This window comes from Lactuca saligna, chromosome 2 (assembly GCF_052625555.1).
Source record: "Lactuca saligna cultivar CGN05327 chromosome 2, ASM5262555v1, whole genome shotgun sequence".
Classification (NCBI taxonomy): Eukaryota; Viridiplantae; Streptophyta; class Magnoliopsida; order Asterales; family Asteraceae; genus Lactuca; species Lactuca saligna.
In genome coordinates, this window is record NC_136418.1 from 124461855 (window position 1) to 124487204 (window position 25350).

A 25350-nucleotide genomic window follows, 5' to 3' on the forward strand; every position below is an offset into this window, starting at 1 on the left:
TTTTTTTGTTTGTTTTTTTGTTAACTATTTTAATTTAATAAAACTTATTTTTTTAATAAAAAACATAATTTTAAAAACATAATATTTCATTAATTAAAAATACAAATACCATACATTACTTAATTTTAAAAAAAAAACCTAAATATTTAGAAAAACAAAGTAGAAACATAAAACCTACAACTTAAAAACACACACACACACACAAGAAACCATTAAAAACTTGAAGAAGAAAAACTAGAAATTAGCCACGATTGATGTAACGGTTTTTCACTTCCTCCTTCATCGCTAAAACCACTTCAAGCTCACCCTCGGTCATATTTGACGTGTCCATCGCTAGTATTCGCATGTCGCTCTCCCTTTGTTTCCGAAGCTCTCTTTCAGAAGCAATTTTCAAAATCTTGTCAATTCTGTCTTTTATACCCTTCATGTCGGTTCCCATTTCTTTCAAATCATCTGAATCCGACGCTTTGCCTTTGCCTTTGCTTTTTGATTTGTCTCTTCCCAATGGTTGGGAAAGTGGTGAAACTGGAACAGGTTCATCTTCGTTCAGATCAAATTGAACACGAGCATCTGATGTAGTGTGGTCGGACTCAGATGTTTTGCGGCGTTTTGACCCACTATCGATATGTTGGTCAGATGTTTTGCTACTCAGCCATTTCCTGTTATCTTTCAAAAAATTCCAAACTTCAAGAAACTTGAAAGTCTTCAGATTTTCTTTTTTATACACTTTCAATGCTTTCTTCAAAATGATTTCATCGCTTTCTCCACTTTTCCATTGACGTTTTATGTTGTTCCACAAGTCATTAAACAACATGACTTCCTTGTTCATCTTCCCCCATTTGGAGTACACTTGATGTTTTGAACGGTATTCTCTACGGTTCATTCCTTTATGGAACCTGTGTAAAACGCGAATCCAAAAGCGGTCATGCTTTTGGTCTTTCCCAACCGTCGCATCTTCTGAAATATCGATCCAAAATTCTGCCAACACTAACGCTTCCAAAGGTTCCCAACATCTAGCCTCTGCCTTCTCTTTTCTTTTAGTTGCTGCTCGAGTGGGCTGAGTTTCTGTAACGAATTCCGGTTGAGAATCAGAAACGACCATTTCTGGTTGTGTTTGTGTTTGTTGAACAAACTCGGGTTGGGACAAAAAATCAAATGGATTAAAATCCGGATCGGGTTGTGGTAGTGGTGGTGTTTGTGGATGTGGTTGCCCGGATTGTTGTGGAAAACAAGGAAACATAACGCCGTAATGGTAATACGGAGGTGAGAAAATTGGTTGATCAAATGAAAGTATTGGGGTGTTGGTGTTTTTGACTGGTGTTTTTTATTTGCTAGGTCTTTTGGAAGAAGATATTTTTTCAAAGAAAATTGGATGAAATGATTGTGTTTATATGTGTTTAAAGGTTGTGTAAATGTAAAAATGGTAATATATATATATATATATATATATATATATATATATATATATATATATATATATATATATATATATATATATATATATATATATGGAGTAAATGGTTAAAAAAAATAATAATAAATAAATTACACGAATCTTTGAACTGTCAAAAGAGAAAAGGACAGCAACTAATTAGCACACGCGGTCTTTAATGGCCACACTGCGGTCTCGACCACACCAAACCACATCCTAGAAGCGGTGTTCGCGGCCTACGCGGTGAGCGGTTCCAAACAGCATACCACACCGAGCAGCAATTGTTAAATTTTACAAAGGGGTGTATATCAACTTTTTAAATTTATTATTGTAAGTGGCAAGCTAGGCATTTAGCCATATATATACATTGCGTTTCTTTGTTGGCTGGCTAATCACGAAAAAGAAAATGGAGAATATGAAATATGGCGAGGAGCTTGTGAGGGAATTTCTGTTCTTCAGAGGATTCACAAACACTTTGCAATCTTTCGAGAAAGAATTGGCTACAGATATTGGGAAAGGATTTCACAAGGATAAAATCTTTGACCTAATTTTTTCAGTATACATCCCTAAATTCCAGGCAGAAAATCTAATTTCCTTGCTGACTTTTTTCAAACAATGTTTTTCATCATCCGAAACCATCTTGCTTGCTACCTTGTCCAAATTGGAGATCTCTGTTCTTCGATATTACATCGTTCACGCCGTACAATCAGGAAGAAATGACAAGGTTATCGAATTTTTTGGAGTTCATGGCGATGATTTGCTGCAAAGGGATCATGATTGGATGTCGTGGTTTGGTGTGTCTTCTCTCCTTTCCTTTTTCTGCTCCTAGACTTTTACTTTCTTCGAGGTTTAACCCTTTTTTATGCAGCGATCCCGTATATCAAGAACCCTAGATTGGATCCCTTGTTTCGTGTCTACTTCTCTCGGGAGTGGTTTGATGCACTGCACCTTTCTCTTAGGAACTTCTTGAGTGAAATCTTCAATGGAACTCATATCCTTCAACAAATTTCCTGAATAGTTTGTCATGATTCATGAATTTCATTATCTCTTCTAATTTAAACACCAATGTCAATGCAAATTCTCCTTAACTAATCCACGCATTCCTGCATTGCTGAAAATCAGTTCAGAGAAACACACTGTGAGCCATCTCAAGAACGATATCAAACATTTAAACACCAGACTCTCACAACTTCAGGCTTTGTTGGAGGAAAAGGAGTCTCAATTACGTCGCTCCAGGAGGTAAGCTTCTTTCTTCCCCATTTCTCTGATTCCAAACACTGTCTTTTAGCTTCACTGATCGCGTGTCTTAATAACAGCAATCTTTCAACTTCCCGCCAATTAAGCATTGATGGTAACAATGAATCTATGTGCTCTACTACACCTTTACCTAAAGAATCCGTTGTTTCATCTGGTGAAGCTCATTCATCCACCACTCATTTGAGTGGGAGAAAGTCCTTGGAAAAGGATATTAATACACCTCAGGGTCAAAGTGAAAGCACTTCAAAGAGCAGTTATGGTGGATATGGTGATGAGAAGAATGGTTCTATTGGTAAGAAATTGTAGCATTTTGATTAATATAAAGAAAAATCAATTCTTTGATGTGATTTTTGAAGTGACTAAATCAACTATATGACAACAGAAACCGATGAATCACAGCAAGAAGAAGATTTCCCAGAAGTGAAAGTAGACTTTCAGGTGCAAATGCAATATGCAATCCCTCATTCATCAAAATACTTGAATTTTGTGAATTGTGATTGTCATTTATATGCACCTTTTGTTACTTTTTGTTTTTCAGGAAACTTTTTTGGGCCACACAAGCCCAATTAGTTGCTGTAGGTTTTCTACATCTGGAGACAACATTGCAAGTGCTTCTGTAGATGGAACAGTTAGGTAAAAAATGAGATAACTTTAAAGTTTATTGCTTATAAAGACAATTCAAAACAAGATTTAGTATTTTCATTTTCTTATTATTATTTTTTTTTTAAATGAAGGGTATGGACATATGACTCATCAACTTCAGCATCAAGAAATGCAACAATCTATTGTGGGGCAGAGATCATGTCACTAGAATGGGATTGCAAATCTGATCGATTGGTATAAATTATAATTACTAATTTAGTGTTTTAGTTTCCACATTTACCCTTTTCATAAGTAGATGATAAAGATTAGTAATAATATTCGATAAAGCTTCTCATAGGCACTGCTGATGGAGGAATAAAAGCATGGAATGTTGATGCAAAAAGAGTTGTTTGTGATCTCAATACAACTGAAGCATTTCCAAGGTTTATCTTTATCCCTAATACGATTAATATTCTTATTTTTTTTTTGTTTCCCAAACACCAAAATCTCTTTATTTTCTTTTTTATTCCTTAAAATCTTTTTGTTTATTTGTATTTCAGTGTTCTTGACCTAAAATGCAGCCCAGTTGAACCACTCTTTGTGTCTGCAGCAGCTTCCAGAAGGTATTACTATTTAACAACTTTAGTTGAAAATTATATAAAGTATTAACAGTTTTATTAAAATATTTTTGTTGTAGAAATGGCACAAGTTTTATAGATAAATTGGGATTTGCATCATTAACTGTTTGGAACATGAGGACATGGAAGCCAATGGTATGTTATATGTATTTGTAGAAAGAAGTTGCATCTATTCACAACAACAACAACAATAATAATAATAATAATAATAAATATTAAATATGTGCATTTTATTAAAGACAGTGCTTCCACTTGGGAAAGATCCACCTGCTATCACCTCACTGTGCTTCAACCACAATGGAAAGATTCTAGCAGCTGCTGCTACTGATGGAATGATTCACATGTTTGGTATCCTTAAAAAGATTATATTTTTTATTTTTTTTAATAAATGAGTACTCAATTTTACAAAAAAGAAAGAAAATAAAAAATCCTTAACAAGACTCAGATATGTCAGCAGGCCTACAAATAACTGGATGGCCAGCTCATGATTCTGCTATCAGCTCTGTTCTTTTTGGGCCTGATGAAACTAGCATTTTTAGCTTGGGTATAGATGGAAAGGTGAAGAATTTTTTATATATTTTTTAGGGTTAATCTCATAAAAGACCTCAACTTTATTTTTTTTCCTCAAAAAGACTTTACATTTTTTCATTTTTTCCGATTGGCCCTTTTAGTCATTTTTTTTTTCCGAAAAATTTGTAAAGTGTGATGGGGTTTTTGAGAAAAAGTAAAAAAGTTGAGGGTTTATTTGGAAACAGTTAGAAGGTTGAGGGGGGTTTTCGAAAAAAACTAAAAAGGTTGAGGGTTTATTAGGAAACAGTCAGAAGGTTGAGGGGTTTTTGGAGAAAAACTAAAAAAGTTGAGGGTTTATTAGTAAATAGTTAGAAGGTTGAGGGGTTTTTTTTTGAAAAAAAGTAAAAAAGTTGAGGGTTTATTTGGAAACAGTCAGAAGGTTGAGGGTTTTTTTCGGTGGTTAATCTCGAAAAAGAGTAAAAGACCTTATATTTTGTGTGTGTGTGTGTTTTTTTTTTTTCGGATTAAACCTCAAATTTATTTTTTGCATTAAAAAGACCTTGTTTTTTAATTTTTTTAAATTTTTTCCGATAAAGCCCTCAAATTTGTATTTTTTTCCAAAAAAAACCCTCTACCTTCTAAATGCTTCCAAATAAACCCTCAACTTTTTAATTTTTCTCAAAAAAACCCTCGCATTTTGCAATTTTTTTTTTTGAAAAAAAAAACGACTAAAAGGGCCAAATCAGAAAAATCAAAAAATACATCTTTTTCAGACAAAAAATAAACATGAGGTTTAATCCGGAAAAAACACAAAATATAAGGCCTTTTATGAGATTAACCCTATTTTTTAACCTTAAAAATTACAAAGTAATATTTTATTGTTGTTTTTGTTAGGTATTTGAGTGGAGCTTACAAAATCAAGGTAAAGTTCTTTGGTCAAGAAATTGCAACAGGTATTTAAAAAAAATAAATAAATCCGACCATTTTTTTAACCTTTGTAGTTTATATGATTTAAAAAAATAAATAAAAATTTATAAATTATTATGTAGGTTGAGTAATGTTGAGAGTTCAGAATGTTATAGACATGAAATGGCTTTAGATGCAAATGGTAAACGACTTTTAGTCACATCTGATTCAGTCAGAGCACCAATATATCAGGTTATTAACACCAACATATTTTTATTTATCATTATCATTATCATTATAATTATAATAAATAAATAAATAAAAGTTTCTTAAATTTTAAATATTTATTTATGTACCTCAGGTTCAAAATGATATGAATGGGATGAAAAGCCTTCCTCATAGTGCAGCCATATCAACAGTAGATTGGCACCCGACCCTGCCCATTTTCCTCACCGGGTCAGTGGACAATTCCGTCCGGGTCACATCTATTTTATAATTCTCTTTTTTTTTTTTCTTTTTTTTTTTTTTGAGGTTAGTGAATATAAAATGATTGATAAAAATGGATTACTTAAAGTACATGACGTGTAATTTTTTTTTTTTTTTTTTTTTAAATTATTCTCTGATGTATGATTGAGAGTGGTGATGGGAATTAGATTAAAGTATGATTATGGAGGTTGGGCATTAGAAGGAAGTGAATATAAAATGATTGATAAAGATGGGAGTAGTTGAGTATATAGATAGGATCTTTGAATGTGAATTTAAATATGTTTGATACCATTTTTTTAGGTTTTGAAGAAAGTTGAATGTTTGTGTTGTAGATTGAGGGGGTGAAAACAACTAATGCTAATAAAACGTGATTATAGGCTAAAAGATGAGAGTTTTAGGAATGTTTTCTTTATAAGTAATTTCGAACAAACAGAACAAAATTACAAAGAGGATAACTCAAAGGAAATGAAGAACACACGTTTAAACCCTAAAAACATTTTCTAATTTGTAGTGTATTGTATAAACACTCACGGATAGTGAGGAATGCTAATAGATAAGTTTTAAAGTGAAAGGATATCTAATGGTAGTTATTATTATTATTTTTAAATAATTTATAAGGTTAAATATTTGAAAAAGCTTTTTATAATTGGAGAAGAAGACTTTTGAGAGATGTCACTCTAAACATTTATTTTTATCTAACCTTCTAATTTTCTTTTAAGTTTTGTCATATTTGATTGCTACATTTAATAACACTTTATTTTATACCTTAATTATATTTAGATATTAGTTTTTTTTATAATTGAATAAAAATGAATATATTTAATAAAAATGTTACACAATTTAAAAGAAATTGTAAGACTCAAATTTTAAAAGTATCAAACATATAAAAACATTGTTTTTTTTTTTTTTTTGGTGTATAAATGTATAAATATGACACGTTGTTAATAAAATGTTAAATATCCTTTTCAGAAAAAGTACCTAGAAATACTCGAAAATATGACATATTTTAGTAAAATTGATAAATTATATGAGAGTACTTAATAAAACATTTAATATAAGATAAAAGATAAGTTATTTAAGTTTAGGAAAAAAAACTTTTAAAAAGGTTAACCATTAGAGATGGTATTTTATAAAAGTTTTTGGTTAGATAAAAGTTAGTGGAAAGATATGTGACAAAAACAATTATAGATTCTCTAACTATCTCTACCTTCATACTCAAAGTAGTTGCCAATATATAGAGAGTAAGGTTATGTGCTTTAAAACAGGAATCAAATCGAAAAAAAAAATGGAGTTTACACACTTGATTCAGTTTATGTATATCAGTGGTAGAAGATCTTCGAGGATGATCTTATCAGTCTTGATAAACATGATGTGATTAGCACAACGTGACATACATAATATGTTTTCTTCAATAATAAAATATGACTAACAGATTTTACATTTTGAGGTTTTAAACAAAAGGACAACTAAAAAAAAAAAACAGTTAAAGAGGAAAAGAAACGAACCATAAATTAAACATGAATACATGATCAATAATGTGATGCATTGGCAAATTAAAATAATAATAATAATTTGCATATTTTTCAAAAGTAAATGTCTATAATGAAAAACAATGAACTAAAATAATGTATATTGATAGCGTAATAAATTCAACAAGAATAATTCGTCAACAACTTTAAGTTTTTGTAACAAAATTTACATCGAGATTGAATATTAAAAATAAATTTTACCTTTAAATTTAACAAAATTTTGTAATGAACATATTTACATTTTCCTCCTCAAAATCCCATATGTTATGCAAGAAATGTCGCCCCATAAATCTTTTTCTTAATTTTTTAATTTTTTTTACACAAATTTAGCTTGAAGGATCCTCAAACGTGTATCCCTTCAAATCAATAGTCATAAATTTTGGAGTAAGGTCTAACATGCATCTCTCCGACAATATTCAATGTCATTTATGAAATGTTTGGCTGTATGTTTCAAAAACGGTTTTACGAATTAATATTATATAACGGTATATATTAAATTGAAGGAAAGCTACGTACTTTTAAATTTATTTTTAGTAATCATTTTTTTTTTTACAATTCCTTCTTCAAATTTTATTTTTTAATCATAACAAATCCAAAAATAATTATAATAATGTCCATTATACATTTGTGCAAACATAATTATTTTTACGAGAAAAAAAACTAATATAGGCTTTTATAAATGGTGGTTATAAAATAGCCTAAAAATGTCGTACTTCCTCAAAATAGCTCTCTACGAAATTCACAATTGCATATAAAATTAGTTTTTTTATATGTTCCCCATAAAAAAAACATCTTGCAAAATTGTTAACTTTTTACAAAACATCTTAAATTTTTATATTATTAAAAAAAAAACACTTTTTCTAAGTTTTTTGGTGTAAGCATACTTAAAAACCATTTTCACCGGTCTAAACCCTTCATAGCTCAAACACTTAATACTTTGTCACCATGTTGTTAAGTTAAATTATAATCTAATAAATGAAAGTTTTTTTTTTTTTGATCACATGTAACACTCTCATTTAATTTGCTAAATATCATTTTATGTTATTTTGAATTAATTTTTTCCCCATGTTATTTTATAAGTTTTTCTATTTTATTAAATTCTACATAATATTTTAATGTAATAATTGCAATAAATATAATAATAAATGGATATCAATTTTAATTAACGAACTTACTTTTTAATATCAAAATTTTCAAATTAAAGCTTATTAGTTTACTTTGTTTATTTATTTAAATTATTTGTTTAAATTTAAAAGATTAAAAACATTTCAATTATAATATTTTTTTTTAATTTTCTTATAAATTCAAAGTTTTCAAATATTTTGATATTTATATTTAATTTTTTAAATTAACCTATTTATTACATTGATCTCACAGTGTCTACATTTAATTAGCAATTACATTTATTGTTGGTTAATAATATTGAAAATAAAATGTTCAGTTTAAGAAAATGTTACAAAGATGATATAAATAAAATAAAAATGCCCTAAACATATTGGACTACAAAAATCTATCCAAATAAACAAAATTTTAAGCTATTTTTTGACAACTATTATCAATTATGAAGGCACTAGAGTTGTCTTTTTCTTAAATTCTTTTTTGTTTTCAAACAAAAACCCTTTTTAGGTTAACAATCAGCACTAGTTTGAAATTGAATATTAGGTTTGTGGATTGTAATGATGATACAGTGATTTGCAAAAAGCACAATCACAAGCACACACGATTTCTTTGTACTCGATGTCTCGATTGATTAGTTGAATTGTCGTAATTCATGATTGATGATTCATGATTCATGATTCATCAGCCTTCAAATTCAATCACAAATCGCATCATTTGATTAAACTCCCTTCTTCTTTTTGTCACTATCTCTATCTAAACAACTCACTCACACCAACTGAGCCAACGACACTACCAACCAACCAGATCGTCACTGCCCACCACACTATACTTCGCAAAATCTATAAACCCATCTCTCTCTTGAGATCTACATTCACACACAGATAGATCCAGTGAAAGAGAGAGAAACTCGACGGTGGTTGCGATGAGGGAACTGGCCACTGAGAACATGAACGGCGCCTCGTCGTCACCAACGCCACCACCACCGCAGGCTCTGCTTGAAAGACTCAAAGATTATGGCCAGGAGGATGCGTTTGCGTTCTGGGATCAACTCTCTGCTGACCAACAAAACTTTCTTATTCAGGAGATTGAGGTTTTCCTTTCACACCAAATCATTTCTAGATCTCTCTCGTTTTCAATACACATTGCATTTATTAGTTGCAGCCGTAAACTAGTTCAATTGGCTTTGGATTGGTGATATCAGTAATCACTAATCACTGTCAATGCCAGATCCCGCACAATATAGGATAATCCTTTTCCCTGTTTTTTGAATTCGTGGAAGCATCGTCATCGTTACAAATTAGGAAAAATGTACATTGGATTTGTGGTATTGTGTAAAGCAAACTGCGTATATTTGCAGAAGTTATTAATATCATTGGATTTAGTAAAATCACTCCTATCTCTTCTTCTTCTTTCCTTCAAAATCTATGTTAATTCGTTACATTCTTTTCAGAGTTTAGATCTTCCAAGGATTGATCGAATGATTCACTGCTCGCTTCAATCACATGGTTAGTCATTTCTTCATCTTCCTTTATGTTATTTCGTAATCCATTTATGTTTTGATGAAGTTAATTGATTATGTGAGTGATGATGATACAGGGCTACCAACAGCAGCCATAGAACCAGTGCCAGAGGGTTGCGTGTCAACTGTAGAAGATAGAAAGCTTGAAGATAGAGAAAGATGGTGGAACATGGGATTGAAGGCCATTTCAGATGGGAAATTAGCTGTATTGCTTTTATCTGGTGGACAGGTATATCTTTATTTCTACTTCTTTATACTTCACTTCTTTCAAGTGTCAGACTTATTTACACACACATTGAATTGTTTTTGTTCATAAAGCAAATACCATATTGATCATGATCCACAAATTTATAAACCAAGGATTTAGTTCAAGACATGTCTCAATGTTTTCTTTTCTCACACTATTATGGAAATAGAAAGTGTAATGAGTTTGTTTTCTATATGAAATGATTGTATACAATGAATCTTTCTATCTGTTCTTAATCTACTTAAAGGATTATGGAAACTATATGATGTTTCCTTTTGCTTTTTGTTTCTAGAGATGCCCACTAATGACAAAAAATCATAATGAATCCATAGCAAAAGGGGGTGGAAACTGGAAAGTAAATCATTCTTTATGAAAAGTGCATAGTGAATGAATAGTTAATGTTTACATAACAAAAACTTCATTATTTTTGTGTTATTATGATTCTTTTATCATAAGATAATGTGTACTGATTTACCTAAAGAACATAAAATGTCATTTATCCTAATTAAATGGAGGCAGAGTTGTAAATAGAAAGAGGTCCTTTTCAACTATTCAAGTAAGGGTAAAAGGGTCCACTATGTGTCAATGTTGGGGCAATTATAGGTTCATAAATCTTCATATATTTAATGTGACATCTACCATTGATATTAATGTTGTACTTTTTTGGAGTGTCATAGAGTAGTTTAAGCCTGTGAACATGAAGCCTTTGTATTCTAAAATAACTGAAACTATTATCTTTATTTAAATATATATATATATATATATATATATATATATATATATATATATATATATATCAAAGTCAGAAAATAAATCAGATTGATTAAAAGAAATGTTAACTTTATTTACAAGTTGCTTCTTTTTCATAAAAAAAATTAAATGCAGGGGACAAGGCTTGGAAGTTCTGATCCAAAAGGATGTTTTAGTAAGTGTTTCAAGTTTTTTTTTTTTCTTTCAAATTATATTTTTTAATTTAGTCAAATAACTTTTTTTTTTTTTTAATTAATTGTTTTCAATTTTAGATATTGGACTTCCATCAGGAAAGTCACTTTTTCAACTTCAGGCTGAAAGAATTATTTGTCTCCAAAGATTAGCAACTCAATCAATAAACGAAGGTAATATTTTTAACTATTTATTATATAAATTATATTACATTTAAGCCCTTTTTGTGTGCATGTTTTAATTTTAATTTTTTTTTTAAATATTTAAATGTAGGTTCTGGTAATATTGTACCTATACATTGGTACATAATGACAAGTCCATTTACTGATGAAACCACACGTACATTCTTCGAATATCATAAATATTTTGGCCTTAAATCTGATCAAGTGAGTTTTTTATTTATTTAAATTTTTGGGAAACATTTTATATTTATTTTTGGAAGCTATTTGTTGTAGGTTACATTCTTTTCACAAGGTACAATACCTTGTGTTTCAAAAGATGGTAGATTTATTATGGAATCTCCATGCAAGGTATTTTTTATTTTGCATTTTGAAGAATATAAAGAAAATGTTGAATTGTTTTTTGGGTTTGGTCCAAGGGCAAAATGGTCATTTAAAAAAAAAAAAAAAAAAAACTAACAGCCAAAAAGTAAAACCCATCCAAGAGAGGGACCAAACTTGGAATGAACCAACATCATAAGGACCTTTTTTTAAAAAATAATTCATTTGATTTTTTTTTTTTAAAGTTTAAATTTAATATGGTGTACAAACATAACATGGTATTTAAGAAAATCCTAAAATTTTGAAGCCAGGTGGCGAAAGCTCCTGATGGGAATGGAGGAGTTTATTCAGGTATATTTTCAAGATAAATATATGTTCAACTTTTCTTATTTTTACATTAGTACTTTTCTTTTTATCTAATAATCTGTAACGATAACTAATTTGGATTTTGAATTTAAAAAAAAAAAAAAAATCAGCATTGAAGCATTCAGGATTATTAGAAGATATGTCTATGAGAGGTGTCAAATATTTGGATTGTTATGGAGTTGACAATGCTTTGGTATATAATTTTCCTTCCTTATTTTATTAAAAATATTACCCATAGTAAAAAAAAAAATTATTTTTATTTTTTTATAAATTTTAGGTTCGTGTTGGTGATCCTACTTTCTTGGGGTACTTCATTGACAAAGGTGTAGCTTCTGCTGCTAAAGTTGTACGTAAAGTGAGTTGTTTCTCTTTTCTGTTTCTTTTTTATTAATAATTTTATATAATAATAATAAATAATATTATAAATCAGGCATACCCTCAAGAAAAAGTTGGTGTATTTGTGCGACGTGGTAAAGGAGGACCTGTAACTGTAGTTGAATACAGTGAGTTGGATCAGTCACTCGCTAGTGAAATTAATCAAGGAACCGGAAGACTTCGATATTGTTGGAGTAATGTATATTGACTAATATACCCTTTTCTTTATAAATTACTTTCTCTTAATTATTATTATATATCCTCTAAACAACCAAAATTTACTTTTTATAATTTTTCAGGTTTGCCTCCATATGTTTACTTTGGACTTTCTGAACCAAGTTGCTAATGGTCTCGAAAAGGACAGCATGTCAGTCTTTTTTCTTTTTTTTTTTTTTTTTTTTTCCTTTTCTTTACCAATTCCCATCGTCCAATTTACTATTTTACCCCTATATTCATTGCAAAAATTACAGATACCACCTTGCTGAAAAGAAAATCCCCTCCATCCATGGGCAAACACTTGGATATAAACTAGAACAATTTATCTTCGATGCTTTCCCATATGCACCTTCAACAGCCCTTTTTGAGGTCATTTTTTTTTTTTTTTTTTTTTTTGTAAAATGTAAGTCTCGAAATTTATTTATTTTTTAATTTTAAATAGGTATTACGTGAAGAAGAATTTGCCCCTGTGAAGAACGCAAATGGGTCAAACTTTGACACTCCAGACAGTGCTCGCCTTCTTGTCCTCCGTTTGCATACACGATGGGTGGTGGCTGCTGGCGGCTTCTTAACACATTCAGTCCCTTTATATTCAACCGGTAAAAAAAAAAAACTTTCAAAACGATGGAATGGAATCGTTCATTCCATTCCGTCCCTGATTCCATTCATTCAATCCTGGAATGGAATGACTGATTCCGTTACCTGTTTTTAACTTTACAGGTGTTGAGGTTTCACCGCTTGTTTCATACGCCGGAGAGAATCTTGAAGCAATTTGCCGTGGACGGACATTCCATGCGCCTTGTGAAATCACATTTTAGTTTTCAATTTTTTTTTTCTTTTTTTGGGATTTTATTTTCTTTCTTTCATACCAAATATCTGAGAGTTTGTGAATTTGTAAGAATCTTTCTATAGCTCTACTGAAATTGAGATTGTTTGTGAAAAAAGGCTCCATTTTGATTATATTTTTATGTAGTGTTTTCTAAACAATAAATAAAGACCATCAACTTTGGAATCACTAATTCCCCCATGCATGTGATGATTTACACTTTTACAGTAACATATGCGATATCATCATGATCATATATTTCAACAGTTTTTTTCTTACACCCCTTTACAAACAAAATCCTATATTTTCCACTACACTTAAATTGCAACATATGCCTACAAAAATAGTTCCACATTCGTCAAGATTCATTATCATCTGATACTGTCCCTTCCGATGAAACATCCTCCACCACCACCACTACCGGACTTGACTCCACCACCACCGGAATGTCACTTCTTTTAGTTTCGGGATTCGAACACAGTGGTGAAGGCGGCGGCTCTGCCACAACCGGTGGCGGTGCATTGAGATCCGGTTCATCCCAAGATGGTTCTCGTTCTGAAGGTGGAGGCAGTGGCGGTGGCGTCACCACCACCTGACTTCCTGAAGTCGAAGCACCATGTTCACTATCCGGCGGCTGTTGAACTCCGCCACTACCACTTTTCTTCTTTTTCTTCAAATTCCGGCGAGGATCTTTCGGCGGAATCGGGAGCAATCCCGGAGCAACAAACGGCGGAATCGTCGGTTTTTCATCTCCATATAACAAACGGACGGAATGCGCGATTGCAGAGACAGTAGGCGGGAGTTGAGGTTCTTGAGGTCGAGCATTAACATTCACCGCTTCACGAAGCCAATGAGGCAATTTATTGTTATTTTCAGAACCACCACCACCACCACCTCCACCTCCTCCACCATCACCACCAATCTCATCTTTCTCCTTCTGATTACTTACATTAACATCAAACTTCGGCTCCTTTTGTAAATCAACACCACCTAACCCATTCAAACCAAGAGACCCTAAAGTATTCGGTCCAAACGGGTTTTGTAAAACCGGTTCCATGGGCCCCACCGACGACGACGACTCCCCGGAAAAATTCCCACGGAACCGCTCCGGAATCCACATCGGAATCGGAGGGAAATTCGAATTCCCATGTTGGAATCTATGAAGAGGAGGAGGAGGGTCTAAATTGTCAAAACCAGAAGTCGAAGGACCATCCAGTCCTAACTTCATATCCATAAGGTGAGGCGGGAAACTCGGAGGCCCACTAGGCCCACTAGCAAATCGACTTCTATGCAAAGCCCGTTTCATCATTCCATCAGAAATACTCGGAAACGAAGGATTCTTCCCTGACTTCGCAACGTTTGACTTCTTTTGACCACCGGTCAAATCCAAGATTTTGACCTGCTCTTCCTCCCATCTATTAGCCAGATCTTCGGGTGTTCTGAATTTTGAAAATTTAAGACGTGGGTCCCGCAGCATTGCCTCCCAACCACCCCGACCATGTCTTCGAACACCGATCCATAAAAAGTCAAGCTCATCTTCTGACCAAAAATCTTTCACAAGTTTTCTTTTAAGCACATTGTTTGATCCTGTATTTGTTCGCATCATTATGTTTTCTAGAACCTTCCGGTGGTTTTCGGGAAACGAAGAAAAAGCAGGCGGGAATTGACCTAATCCCAACATGGGTGGGAGACCCATGGCTTCCAATTCCTGTTGAGGGAATCGCAAATTCGGGAGGAATGGAATCGTGCAGAAATCTTGAAGATTGGAATTTGATTTCCCCCCTCCTATTGATCTCCCTAAAGATAAACTCGGAAAGAATTCGGGTTGTTGATGTTGTTGTTGATGATGATGGGCGAGGTTTTTGACTTGTAAAGATAACTTTGACATCATTGACTCGTCAAAGGGTAGTTTCGGTAATACCATTTTTTCATGAGGTAAAGCATCACCACCCGAGCTCTCAGAAGCCTCCACTCCTTTCCCAAGAACATGCTGGAACATTTTATCAGATATAAAAGATTAAACTTAAACCAACCACTCAAAACAAAAAGGGTAAAATGGTGATTTTAGTTGGCTTACCGGAGGTAGACCATGTTGTTGGAGGGTATTTTCGTCAATTTTCAGATGAGATTTGGTGTCTGTATCATTAGAGCAAGGTGCTAAGTGGAAAGGGAATTCGAGTCCTATCGCATGCTTGTTTTTTCTAGAAGATTTGGGATTGGGTCTTTGAGATGATGATGATGACTCCATTAGCTTAGTAGCATTTGGAGCACATAGCCCAAGAACCGGTAGCAAATTCCTATTTTGCCCCTCCTGCAAAACCAAGAATCTTAGTTTAACTTTAATAAATGAGATTTCAAATTTTATTTGTATACCTTGCTTATTGGTTTGTCTTCCGGAAGCTTCTCTGTGATTGGTTGATCTGATCTCCACATTAGACCATTGTGGGGCCCACCACCTGAGGCTTCCATAGCCAAAAGGGCTTCTTTTATAGCATCTCTCTGAGCCAGCCTTTGTTTTTGTCTGGCTCGAAGCTTTGTACTGTATAGGGACCAAAAACACAAAAAAGATTCACTTTTGGACCAAAATTGAAAAAATGAATAGATCACAGGGACGAAAAATGTAAATTACTTACAACTTAGTTTTAAGAGCTCGTCCTGCTGGTGTATATTCGCGCTCAGGCTCAGGTTCTGGCTCCTCATCACCACCATTCTGCAAGTCAATCAACAAATATAGAGTAAATTACATTTTTGGTCCCTGTTCCAAGTAAAATGACTTTTTTTTGCAGATTTGGTCCTCAAAATACACGTTACAAGAACCTCAATAAGGACCAAAATTGCAAGAGAAAACGTTTTGGGACCAAAAGTGTAACTTAGATTAAAGAATAGAGAGATGGAATTGGAAAGATACCTCCAAAGTTTCAATAGGCCTTGGAGCATAGGCTTCCCTGTAAGAAACAGCCTTTCTTTGCCTTTTTCCTCTACCTAAAGCAGCTTCCTCCTCACTCTGATATTTCTCCCATCTACAAAGGAATGGAATGACGAATGAATGGAATGGAATGGCAAGGGTAATGGAATAAACAAGGGATGGAATTTGAGTCACATTACCTCACACGAAGAAGCCTATCCCATTCATTTTCTTCAACAACATTTCCTGAATTATCCTCTTTCTTTTCCAGATTTTGAGCAGTGGCATCATCAATTACATCCACAAGTGATTCCGTTCCCCCTTGTTCTTCATTGGATTCATCATTCCAATCCAGAGACTATTTGAGCAGAGACAATAAAAAATCAATAAAGTCGAATTTTCCCATTTGTCACTATTCACATTCTAAAAAAACCCTTTGACCGATTTACAAACCAAACAGAATACACAAAGGAATGGAATAGAATTCAATTCCAATTCCAATTACTCCCAAAACATCTTAATGCAATCCACTAATACGATTATATAAAATCCCCATAAGAAGAAAAGAACTGAACATACCTTAACTGAGCCAAGCATATCATTTTCCTCAGCTTCACCATTTTCAGTCAACACAGAGTCAATGTTTGACCGGTCAAGCAACTTCAGAATCGCTGATTCATCCCAAACAATCATTGAAGTCCCATCTGTACACTTATCCTGATACACATCCCCTAATCCCCCAACCTTTCTCCTACTCTTATGTTCACTCACAATTTCTTCCACTTTATTATTTTCCCCCACATCTTTCCCATTTTGCCCCAACCCATCATTAAACAACTCCTCAGTCCCCCATCTCAAAATATCCTCCACCTCCTTCTGGGACCCACTCTTATTCACAAAAAGCTGATCAAGCATCAGTTTCTTCTTAGCCAACTGCAGAATCCTCTCTTCAACACTCGCCCTAACAACAAGCCTATACACCAAAAGCCTCTTAGATTGCCCAATTCTATGAGCCCTATTCATTGCTTGAATATCAGCATGAGGGTTAAAATCGGAATCATAAATTATCACAGTGTCAGCAGTTGCTAAATTGATCCCAAGTCCACAAGATCTTGTGGATAGAAGAAACACAAACCGACTTTTATCATTGTTAAATCTTGAAATTGCCATCTGTCGATCTGCTATTGAAACAGATCCATCCACTCTCTCAAAAGTTTCCCTCCCGAATTCAATGTTTAAATAATCCTCCAAAATGTCTAAAAGTTTTGTCATTTGTGAAAAGATTAACACTCGATGACCTTCCTTTTTCAAGATTTTCAGCATGGAATGAAGTAAAGTTAGCTTTGCAGAAGCTTTGATTCTCATATCATGAAGGAATTCCAATGTCCCTGATTCCGGTTCCGTCCCCGGAATCAGATACGGATGATTACAAACTTTCCTCAATTGCATTACAATGTTCAACATCGATTGCTGCGGAATCCCCTTTCCGATGTTCCTTAAAACTTGATAGTTTTTAGTCAACATTGCACGATAATATTCCGCTTGAATCTTTGACAACTCAACAGGCACCATTCGTTCGGTTTTCGGGGGTATATTCGTCATTGCGTCCTTTTTCAACCTCCTAAGCATATGTGGGGCCACGAGTTTTTTCAATTCATCGACTTTTTCAGCAGTTGAAAGATCATTAAAACGGTCTTCAAATGAAGTCAATGAAGGAAAGGAAGAAGGTTGCAAGAAATTTAGTAAATTATACATCTCTCCTATGTTGTTTTGTAGGGGCGTTCCTGTCAATAACACACGATGATTGAAGGAAAACGTGTTGAGCAAACTAAAAAGCTTACTACTTGAGTTTTTAAGCCTATGGCCTTCATCAACCACAAGAACTTCCCATTGGACCCCTCGTAAGTGACTCGAATCAGCAAGAACCATTTCATATGTTGTCAAAAGAACATTGAATTTGTAACTTTTTGTTTTTTTATTTGAATCATTTGCATGCCATTCGAATTGTCTCATTAGTGATCTGGCGCGTGCACACCCGTGGTATTCCAATACATTCAAATTCGGGGCCCACACTGAGAACTCTGACATCCAATTTGGCATTGTGGAGAGAGGAACCAAAACTAGACATGGTAATCTTGCTTTGAATTCAAAGTTTAATGAAGAAAGAAATGCACATGCAGATATTGTTTTCCCTAATCCCATTTCATCTGCCAGAATTACGTTTTTACCCCTGTGCCAGCATTTTCGGAGCCAGTTTAATGCTTCGAGTTGATGTGGGAATAATTGTCCTCCTAACTCTTGAGGTTGTTGGGTTAGATTAATCACATCACTTTGTTGACTTTTTTGTTGACTTTTTCCTTTATCTGAATCTTTTTCGATCGCTAACCTTTCGAATTGATTGAATAAGTCGATTAAATGAGAGTTTTTTGCGATTATGGGCTCATCTGTCTTTTCCCATGTGCATTCATCGTATGGAAGACCAGTCCATTTGACAAAAACTTCTGTTGATTCTTTAGATGAATGCAAAGCAATCACACGTTGTGGAATCTTCCATTGTTCTTCACAAATGTTTATCACTGTGAACCCGTATTTTGCTTTGTAGTTGTCTAGTTTTCTTTTTGCTAAAACTTTTAATCTTGATTCGGGTACCCAAGTGTTGTGGATGTTGGATTTTCCAACCCATTTCACTAAAAACTCATAAGATAAAGATTTTGGAGACAAGTCTGAATCTTTCTTCTTACCCTCTACAGTTTCAAGAACAGAAGGTAATTCCCCAACTTTTGTTGCTTCAATACTCTCTTTGATTGGAATCTTTTTTGACAAATCTTCTGATTTTGATGCAGAAGTGTTGTTATTTTTCTCATCTGTGGCTAAAGAATCAAGATCATTCTTTTCTTGAATTTCTTCCATAGAATCATCCATTTTCTCTACCCCTGTATCATTCTCATTAACAATTTGATCTGAATTACTCTCAAGATTCTTAGTGTTCTCTGTTAGAATTTCAGTATCTGTAACTTTTGGAGTTGTGGGGTTTTCGTTTTTCTCTGATGTTCCATTTTCTTCAGACTCTGTTGATTTTTTTTCAAAAACTTGTATTCGACAACCAAGGACCTTATCAACCTTGAACATACACAGACAAAAACATGTATGTGAATATAGGGTAGAGAAGATTCTTTAAGATGTGGCTAAAAGGGTAATTTGGGTAATACCTGTTGCATTTTCTCGTGGGCATGATCTGAATCTTTCATCAATTTGATAACTTTATCTGATTCATGTGATTCATGTGATGGATTTGCATCTTCTTCAAGTTCCATCTGTTTAGTAGAAAAAAGTAGACATCATATCGTGAAAAAAGTAGCAAGAATTTCATATAATTGAAAGTATAAGGGCTAAAATGGAAGTATATTGATACCTTGTCTTTCGACTCGATATCCCCAACTTTACTTCCCATGTCATTTTTAGACAAAGATTTAGTCTTTGCCTTTGCATGCTTAACAGACTTCTGTTTTTTTTTAGATTTACTTGTTTCACTAACTTCCAAATCCATTTTTTCACGTTTTCTAGAACCATCCGGAAGCTTCTTTTCAACATCATCTAAAGGAGGAGCCTTTCGTTTTCTTATCGTTGACTTTTTGGTTGACCCTTCTGACACATCAACATCTTTCTTTTCTTTAGATCGATCTTTAACACGTTTCTTCTTTGGTTTTTCTTCCTTTTTCTCCAACTCAATAATTTTTTCAGGAGAGCTTGACTTTGTTTCTTCCAAATCGGTTTCTTTTTCTTTCTTGATATCTACAAATGATGAACTATTTTCAAGAGATCCATCAATGGCTGATAAATCCACTTTTGGGCTTAATGGAAATGATTTCACTTTGGTTGATGACTTTTTCTTAACCCCTGTACTCCTCAAAATTCTAGACACTTTATCTGTTTTTGAAGTTTTACTTTTACTTTTGGATTTCCCAATTGTAACCTTGGTTCTTGCCCTTTTTGAAGTTGGATCCGTTTTTTCAATCACATCAACCGAATTAGTTTCTGAACAGCAGTTTGGGCATCTCCATTTTCCATTTGGGATTCGCTTATAAACCACAAATAAAATAACAAAAAGGATAAAGGTCTATTTAGTATGATAGAATGGAATCACAAAGGAATGGAATGCAAAAAGTAATGGAATGACAAAGGTAATCGAATGGAATGGGCCATTTTAACATGTTGTTTGTTATGTATAATTAGAAAACTTGACAAATAAAGAAAAAACATTACTTTATAAAAAGAAAACTTTAGTTACATTATCGTTAGATAAATTGCATAAGCATATTTCATTTCGTTTACAATGTATATTATATGTATTTCAAATAGTCAAATAAGTAACTGAAGTTTTGAAATTTGTAAAAAAAAGTTAATGCTGTTGAAAGTAATATAAATATAAGGGATCACAATCCGTATGGAAATGCTTCATTCCATTCCATTAAGGCAAACAAACAGGATTTTCTAATTCCGATTCCATTCCCTCTTCGATTAAGGTAAACATCATAAGAAATGGAGGACCAAATATGAATTAGACAAACCTTAAGAGGAGGATCTAAGCACCCAATATGATAAGTTTTAGGGCATCCATCACAACAGAGTAAATCACCACCAAGATCACAAATCACACATTCAAAGTAGGACTGAGAATATAAACACAAAACAATAAATGGTTAACAAATTGTTCTTTAAACATTAAGGTAAGATGGGAAAAGACAAAACTAACCCCATCATTTCCTTTCTTTTTGGAAGGGGAATGATCAGAAGAATTTTCTTTATTAGCCTTGCATTTAGAAGATGTACTTGTGTGAGAGTCTGAAGGTGTAGAATCTTGTTTGTTTCCATTTGACTTAACTGGACCAAAAGATGTCTTTTTTCTCTTGCGTTTCAAGACCCAATTTCCATTTATGACATCACTCGTTGATGATTCGTTGTTCTTCATTTTTTGATCCAAATGTTTCATTTTAGAAGCTTGAATTGCATGAATTAATTTGGTAAATCATTGCATGTGTTCATGTGTTCAACCCCCAATTCTCTGCACCAAAAGAAATATATAAATGATGTCTAAAGAAGAACCAATGAGTTAAAGATTACTATAAAAAATTCATAAACTTGGCACGTATCACCCTCAAGAACCATAATTTGTGAAGTCCAAATCTACCACAAAGTTAACGCAAGAATGTTAGGCCAAAACATTCTTGAAAAACGGTTTTAGAATTCATGTAAACCACATTTTGGGAATTGAGCATGAAAGAAAGCCCTATGATCTTTAATGGAAAAGAAGTAAGGGGAACAAAGTATAATTCATGAACCAGTATCTAGGAGAAATGAATAGAAAGAAAGAATTCAAAAGTAGAAATGGTGCATCTCAATAAGGAAAGTCAACAAGCTTCATCATTGAAGCACCTCATTTAATACAAACTCCCTTTTGTCACTTTGATGTTTCATATAGTAAAGGCATTATGTATCTAGCTAGCAATTACTCGAACAACTTGATGAAAATTCGACAAAACCATTAACATAATTCATAAAGGTTAAACTCCCTCATTTCAATTTAACTTGCAACACTTGTGTTACATGGATATTAATTACCCTTACATAATGACAAAAAAGATTGGAGATGTTTAAAAAAAAAGTAAACCTTATGGACACAAAATCAACATTGTTTCCTAAGGGGACAAATAGGGCATTCTCAAAAGAATGCCAACTACATAAGAAACCGAATTGCAACACAACATAAAGGTCCAAAAAAAACAGGAAAATATGTTTTTGTGATGTCAATTAACATTAATAACACAATGCCACCAAAATCCGGACATGATTGTTATCAAAGTGTTACTAAATTCGTATTGAGGCTACAAAGAAGCAAAAATCGTCAACCAAAGCAAATGTTTAGCACAATTTTTTTGTTGACTAGTAGAAGAACAAAATGTAAGCAATTTAATTACTTAAACTCATTGTTTGATTAATGAATCAAGTGCAATTAAAGCTTTCACGATATCCAAGCATGCCAAGTAAGGAAATTGGAGTCCGCATTTATGCATCTCAATGCAAGTAATTAGAAATACAATCAAGAAAAGTAATAGAAACGAAGACGCAGCTTATATACAAACTCCATTAACAATGAATTCAAACAACATCCCACCATTTTTGACAAGGTCAAACATTGAACAGTCAAAGCTAATTCAATGAAGCCCCTTTTTACTTGATCAACCGCGTACATTCAACAACTCCCACTACCAAACCCAGAACCCCAATTCAGCAAAACCCATTTTACAAAATCACCAAAAGATCGAAAATTGAGAGTGGAAAGAGCAAAATTCACCCTAATCGAACAAGAAACGGCTCAAATTAAGAGAAATAAAGAAAACCCACCAACCAATTAACCAAAATACAAGTAAAGATGAACTTACCAGCCTTTGAAGGAGTAGATCAAAGAGAGAAGGATGTTGAGCAAGAAAGCACAGGAGATTGATGGGTTTAGAAGCGGGGTTTGTGTTCTAGGGCATGCGGGAGAAGGGGGCAAATCGAATAAATAGAGAGAGAGAGAGAGAGAGAGAAAGAAAGAGTATATGACACGTAATCGCCGGGGATGAGGGTCACATATATAGATAGATAAATGAGATTTGGACTTTGGAATTGCACAGCACACACACACTGACATGGGTTTTGGTGTGTGTGTTGTTGCGAAGAGAGAGACTCCGTAGAAAGAGAAAAAGGGTGTTCTTCATCCAATTCCATCTTGCCACGTGGAACCGTCAGGACAACTACTGTCCCCTTCCTCTCTCTCTCTCCACAAAGACTCACCTTTATTCATGTTTTTCTCCTTCATCGCCCATGTCTAGAGAGAGAGAGAAAGAGAGCTCTTCTCTTCTTCTCATGATCATATCAACTGCTTTCTGCGTGCTGCATTGCTTATCTTTTTATATTTGCAGCCTGCGATTTTGCTTTTCTTTTAACCTTTTTCTCCTTCCTAACAGAAAAGATTCCTTGAGAGTATACTCAATAAATGGCAATGAGTTACCAACATAAACTTATGAGAATATGTAGAGAATAAACTCGATAACAAATTATCTTGTGTGAATCTTTAATCAACATATATGTATATTTACTGAAAATATAAGTGAATTATCACCAATTAACCGAATTTACAATCAATTGATTAACTTACTTATAAAAACTCGAATCAAAGATCCTAAAGATTTCTAGAGTCAAACAACCTACCTTTTTCCAACCATTTTTCGTAAAACATAAGACATGCAACGTTACATCGAGGTGGAAGTCAAACGAGCAATAAGTTGAACGGTTAACCTTTTATGGATGGCAAGATTAATTAAAAAAAAAACTACATTCATAGATCTTAGGTCATTAGGTCATAATATTGCTAAATTGTTAATTTACAACAGAGATATCATTATCATGGCAAACGTGAAGACTATCTTCCTTAGCATGGAGTTATATGATCATATTAAGAGTCTAGGAGACGACATCGAAAGTAATGGTCATTGTTTAAATACCGAAAGAAGTGGACTTAAAGACACTAAAAAGGACATAATAAAGGAAGATCTAGATCACACATATTGGGTTGTTCGGAAAAATCCAACTAATAAAGTTATGCAAATACTACAAGGAAGACATTCATTGGATCAAAGATTATCCAAGATTGAAAGTAAAGAACCATGCAGTCGAAACATCCTCATTTGTCATCATTAATGATAGTGAATATGCACTTTTGGCCACTATCCACGAATTTGACAACCATCATCAACATCAGTGGGTGTTGGATTCGAGAGCCTCTTTTAACATAACACCAATTCATGATTTTGATGCAATGCTCAGAGGATAATTAAGGTAATAATATTCTAATGGAAGAATAACTATGTTTGTAAGTTTTTAAGTGTAAGACCCGTGAAAATCAAGATATAGGACATGTACATACACCTTCGGATGTGAGGTATATTCCATCAGTGTCAAAATCACTTTGTTCTCTTGGATAAAGGACAAGTAATGATTTGCATTGTGACAGATCAAAAAATAATATGATGCCTTAAGGACTATGAACAAAAAATAAGGTGATAACTCAAGAAAATAGTATGATGGTCTTGTAAATAGTTATTATATATAATGGATCTTTTATGACTTTTCATGTATGAACCCACAGTATTAATCATAATTAGTAGTAAAATATTTTTTTTTAATTATTGAACACTATTTCTAACAGATTGCCATATGTGTAAGGGATAAAGCAAACATCTATATAGACGGTGATAAATGTCTAGCAACACGTCACCACTCTTGATTATATGTGAGTTTAGCTTCCACAAAGTCAGCGTTAACTCTTAAACGGGTAAATGCTTTATCTTATTAATTATCCCTTTGTTTTAACATAATTAAACACGAGGCGTGGATTTTAATCACTCGTGAAAAGTGATCTAACAGCCAAAGATGGCCAAATAATCATTAGTTTCATGTCATACCTGAGTGTAGCCTTTATAACTGTCATGTTTTAGGTTTGACATACTTGTAAGTATAACACTGCGTTCACTTAAAACCCATACACATCCCAAGTTAGAAGACAAAGAGACGTACTGAATTCTCCAAGATATATCGCAAATAAGTTCAAGAAGTGCAACGTTTTTTCAGTTTTTCTTGAAAAATATAGTAAGTGTTATGTGGTTGTTGGGATTCAGACCGATGAGGGGCATATGAATTTCCCTTAACTGTCTGAAAGGCGGAGCAGTGGCGGCGCCAGCCACCTTGAGGATTACTGATAGCTGCATGGGTAAGGCGGAGGCGCCTGTAGTGAAGAGCAAGGCATTTCAACTGACCATCGATGAGGCCCGTGCAGCACCGGATGTAGTTACATGTATGTGATGATGGGTTTTATATATTTCAAGATCCTATGGTGCACATACAACCCTAAATACCTTGGATCTATGTTTTCACAAATTATACATGCAATGATGTT

The 25350-nt window shown here is 33.4% G+C and overlaps 4 protein-coding genes across 5 annotated transcripts; 2 read left to right on the top strand and 2 right to left on the bottom strand.

The window, feature by feature from the left end:
* Window positions 1-241: 241 nt before the first annotated feature.
* Window positions 242-1102, bottom strand: LOC145030053 (glutathione S-transferase T3-like). Its single transcript, XM_078978486.1, has one exon. It carries the CDS (start codon window positions 1100-1102, stop codon window positions 242-244), a length of 861 nt encoding a protein of 286 aa, XP_078834612.1.
* Window positions 1103-1800: 698 nt separating this feature from the next.
* LOC145031490 (uncharacterized) lies at window positions 1801-6041 on the top strand. Its single transcript, XM_078980054.1, has 15 exons — window positions 1801-2226; window positions 2301-2422; window positions 2529-2671; window positions 2749-2981; window positions 3072-3127; window positions 3228-3322; window positions 3424-3526; window positions 3620-3714; window positions 3832-3894; window positions 3969-4044; window positions 4149-4257; window positions 4355-4467; window positions 5314-5372; window positions 5469-5577; window positions 5687-6041. The coding sequence occupies exons 1-15, from the start codon at window positions 1839-1841 to the stop codon at window positions 5819-5821; spliced, it is 1899 nt and encodes a 632-aa protein (XP_078836180.1). The 5' UTR covers window positions 1801-1838; the 3' UTR covers window positions 5822-6041.
* Window positions 6042-8982: 2941 nt separating this feature from the next.
* LOC145031492 (UDP-N-acetylglucosamine diphosphorylase 1-like) lies at window positions 8983-13639 on the top strand. The gene is made up of 15 exons (XM_078980057.1): window positions 8983-9549; window positions 9910-9964; window positions 10056-10207; window positions 11111-11150; window positions 11248-11340; window positions 11441-11553; window positions 11623-11697; window positions 11979-12018; window positions 12144-12226; window positions 12311-12388; window positions 12464-12607; window positions 12708-12775; window positions 12879-12993; window positions 13067-13223; window positions 13345-13639. Exons 1-15 carry the CDS (start codon window positions 9382-9384, stop codon window positions 13440-13442), a joined length of 1479 nt encoding a protein of 492 aa, XP_078836183.1. The 5' UTR covers window positions 8983-9381; the 3' UTR covers window positions 13443-13639.
* A 31-nt stretch (window positions 13640-13670) lies between these two features.
* Window positions 13671-23256, bottom strand: LOC145031491 (protein CHROMATIN REMODELING 4-like). 2 transcript variants are annotated; one of them, XM_078980056.1, is made up of 13 exons: window positions 22796-23256; window positions 22528-22708; window positions 21109-21417; window positions 20924-21025; window positions 19768-20433; window positions 19565-19669; window positions 16935-19475; window positions 16556-16713; window positions 16359-16470; window positions 16084-16160; window positions 15824-15989; window positions 15528-15761; window positions 13671-15440 (listed from the first exon to the last, which is right to left on the bottom strand). In XM_078980056.1, the coding sequence occupies exons 3-13, from the start codon at window positions 21343-21345 to the stop codon at window positions 13809-13811; spliced, it is 6030 nt and encodes a 2009-aa protein (XP_078836182.1). In that variant the 5' UTR covers window positions 21346-21417; window positions 22528-22708; window positions 22796-23256; the 3' UTR covers window positions 13671-13808. The 2 variants fall into 2 exon arrangements, with proteins under 2 accessions (XP_078836182.1, XP_078836181.1); XM_078980055.1 differs by lacking the exon at window positions 22528-22708 and having other exon boundaries at window positions 22796-23255.
* Between the last annotated feature and the right edge of the window lie 2094 nt (window positions 23257-25350).

Excerpts from the sequence above, each read along its gene's own strand:
- LOC145031490 (XM_078980054.1), top strand. The coding sequence starts at position 1,839 with ATGGAGAATATGAAATATGGCGAGGAGCTTGTGAGGGAATTTCTGTTC. Across the intron at positions 3,128-3,227 it reads AAGTGAAAGTAGACTTTCAG|GAAACTTTTTTGGGCCACAC; the intron begins GTGCAAATGCAA and ends TTTGTTTTTCAG. Across the intron at positions 4,258-4,354 it reads TGGAATGATTCACATGTTTG|ATATGTCAGCAGGCCTACAA; the intron begins GTATCCTTAAAA and ends AACAAGACTCAG.
- LOC145031491 (XM_078980056.1), bottom strand. The coding sequence starts at position 21,345 with ATGAAACATTTGGATCAAAAAATGAAGAACAACGAATCATCAACGAGT. Across the intron at positions 21,026-21,108 it reads AAAAGAAAGGAAATGATGGG|TCCTACTTTGAATGTGTGAT; the intron begins GTTAGTTTTGTC and ends TTATATTCTCAG. Across the intron at positions 15,762-15,823 it reads AAGACAAACCAATAAGCAAG|GAGGGGCAAAATAGGAATTT; the intron begins GTATACAAATAA and ends TTGGTTTTGCAG.
- LOC145030053 (XM_078978486.1), bottom strand. The coding sequence starts at position 1,102 with ATGGTCGTTTCTGATTCTCAACCGGAATTCGTTACAGAAACTCAGCCC.
- LOC145031492 (XM_078980057.1), top strand. The coding sequence starts at position 9,382 with ATGAGGGAACTGGCCACTGAGAACATGAACGGCGCCTCGTCGTCACCA. Across the intron at positions 11,341-11,440 it reads AACTCAATCAATAAACGAAG|GTTCTGGTAATATTGTACCT; the intron begins GTAATATTTTTA and ends ATTTAAATGTAG. Across the intron at positions 12,776-12,878 it reads GGTCTCGAAAAGGACAGCAT|ATACCACCTTGCTGAAAAGA; the intron begins GTCAGTCTTTTT and ends CAAAAATTACAG.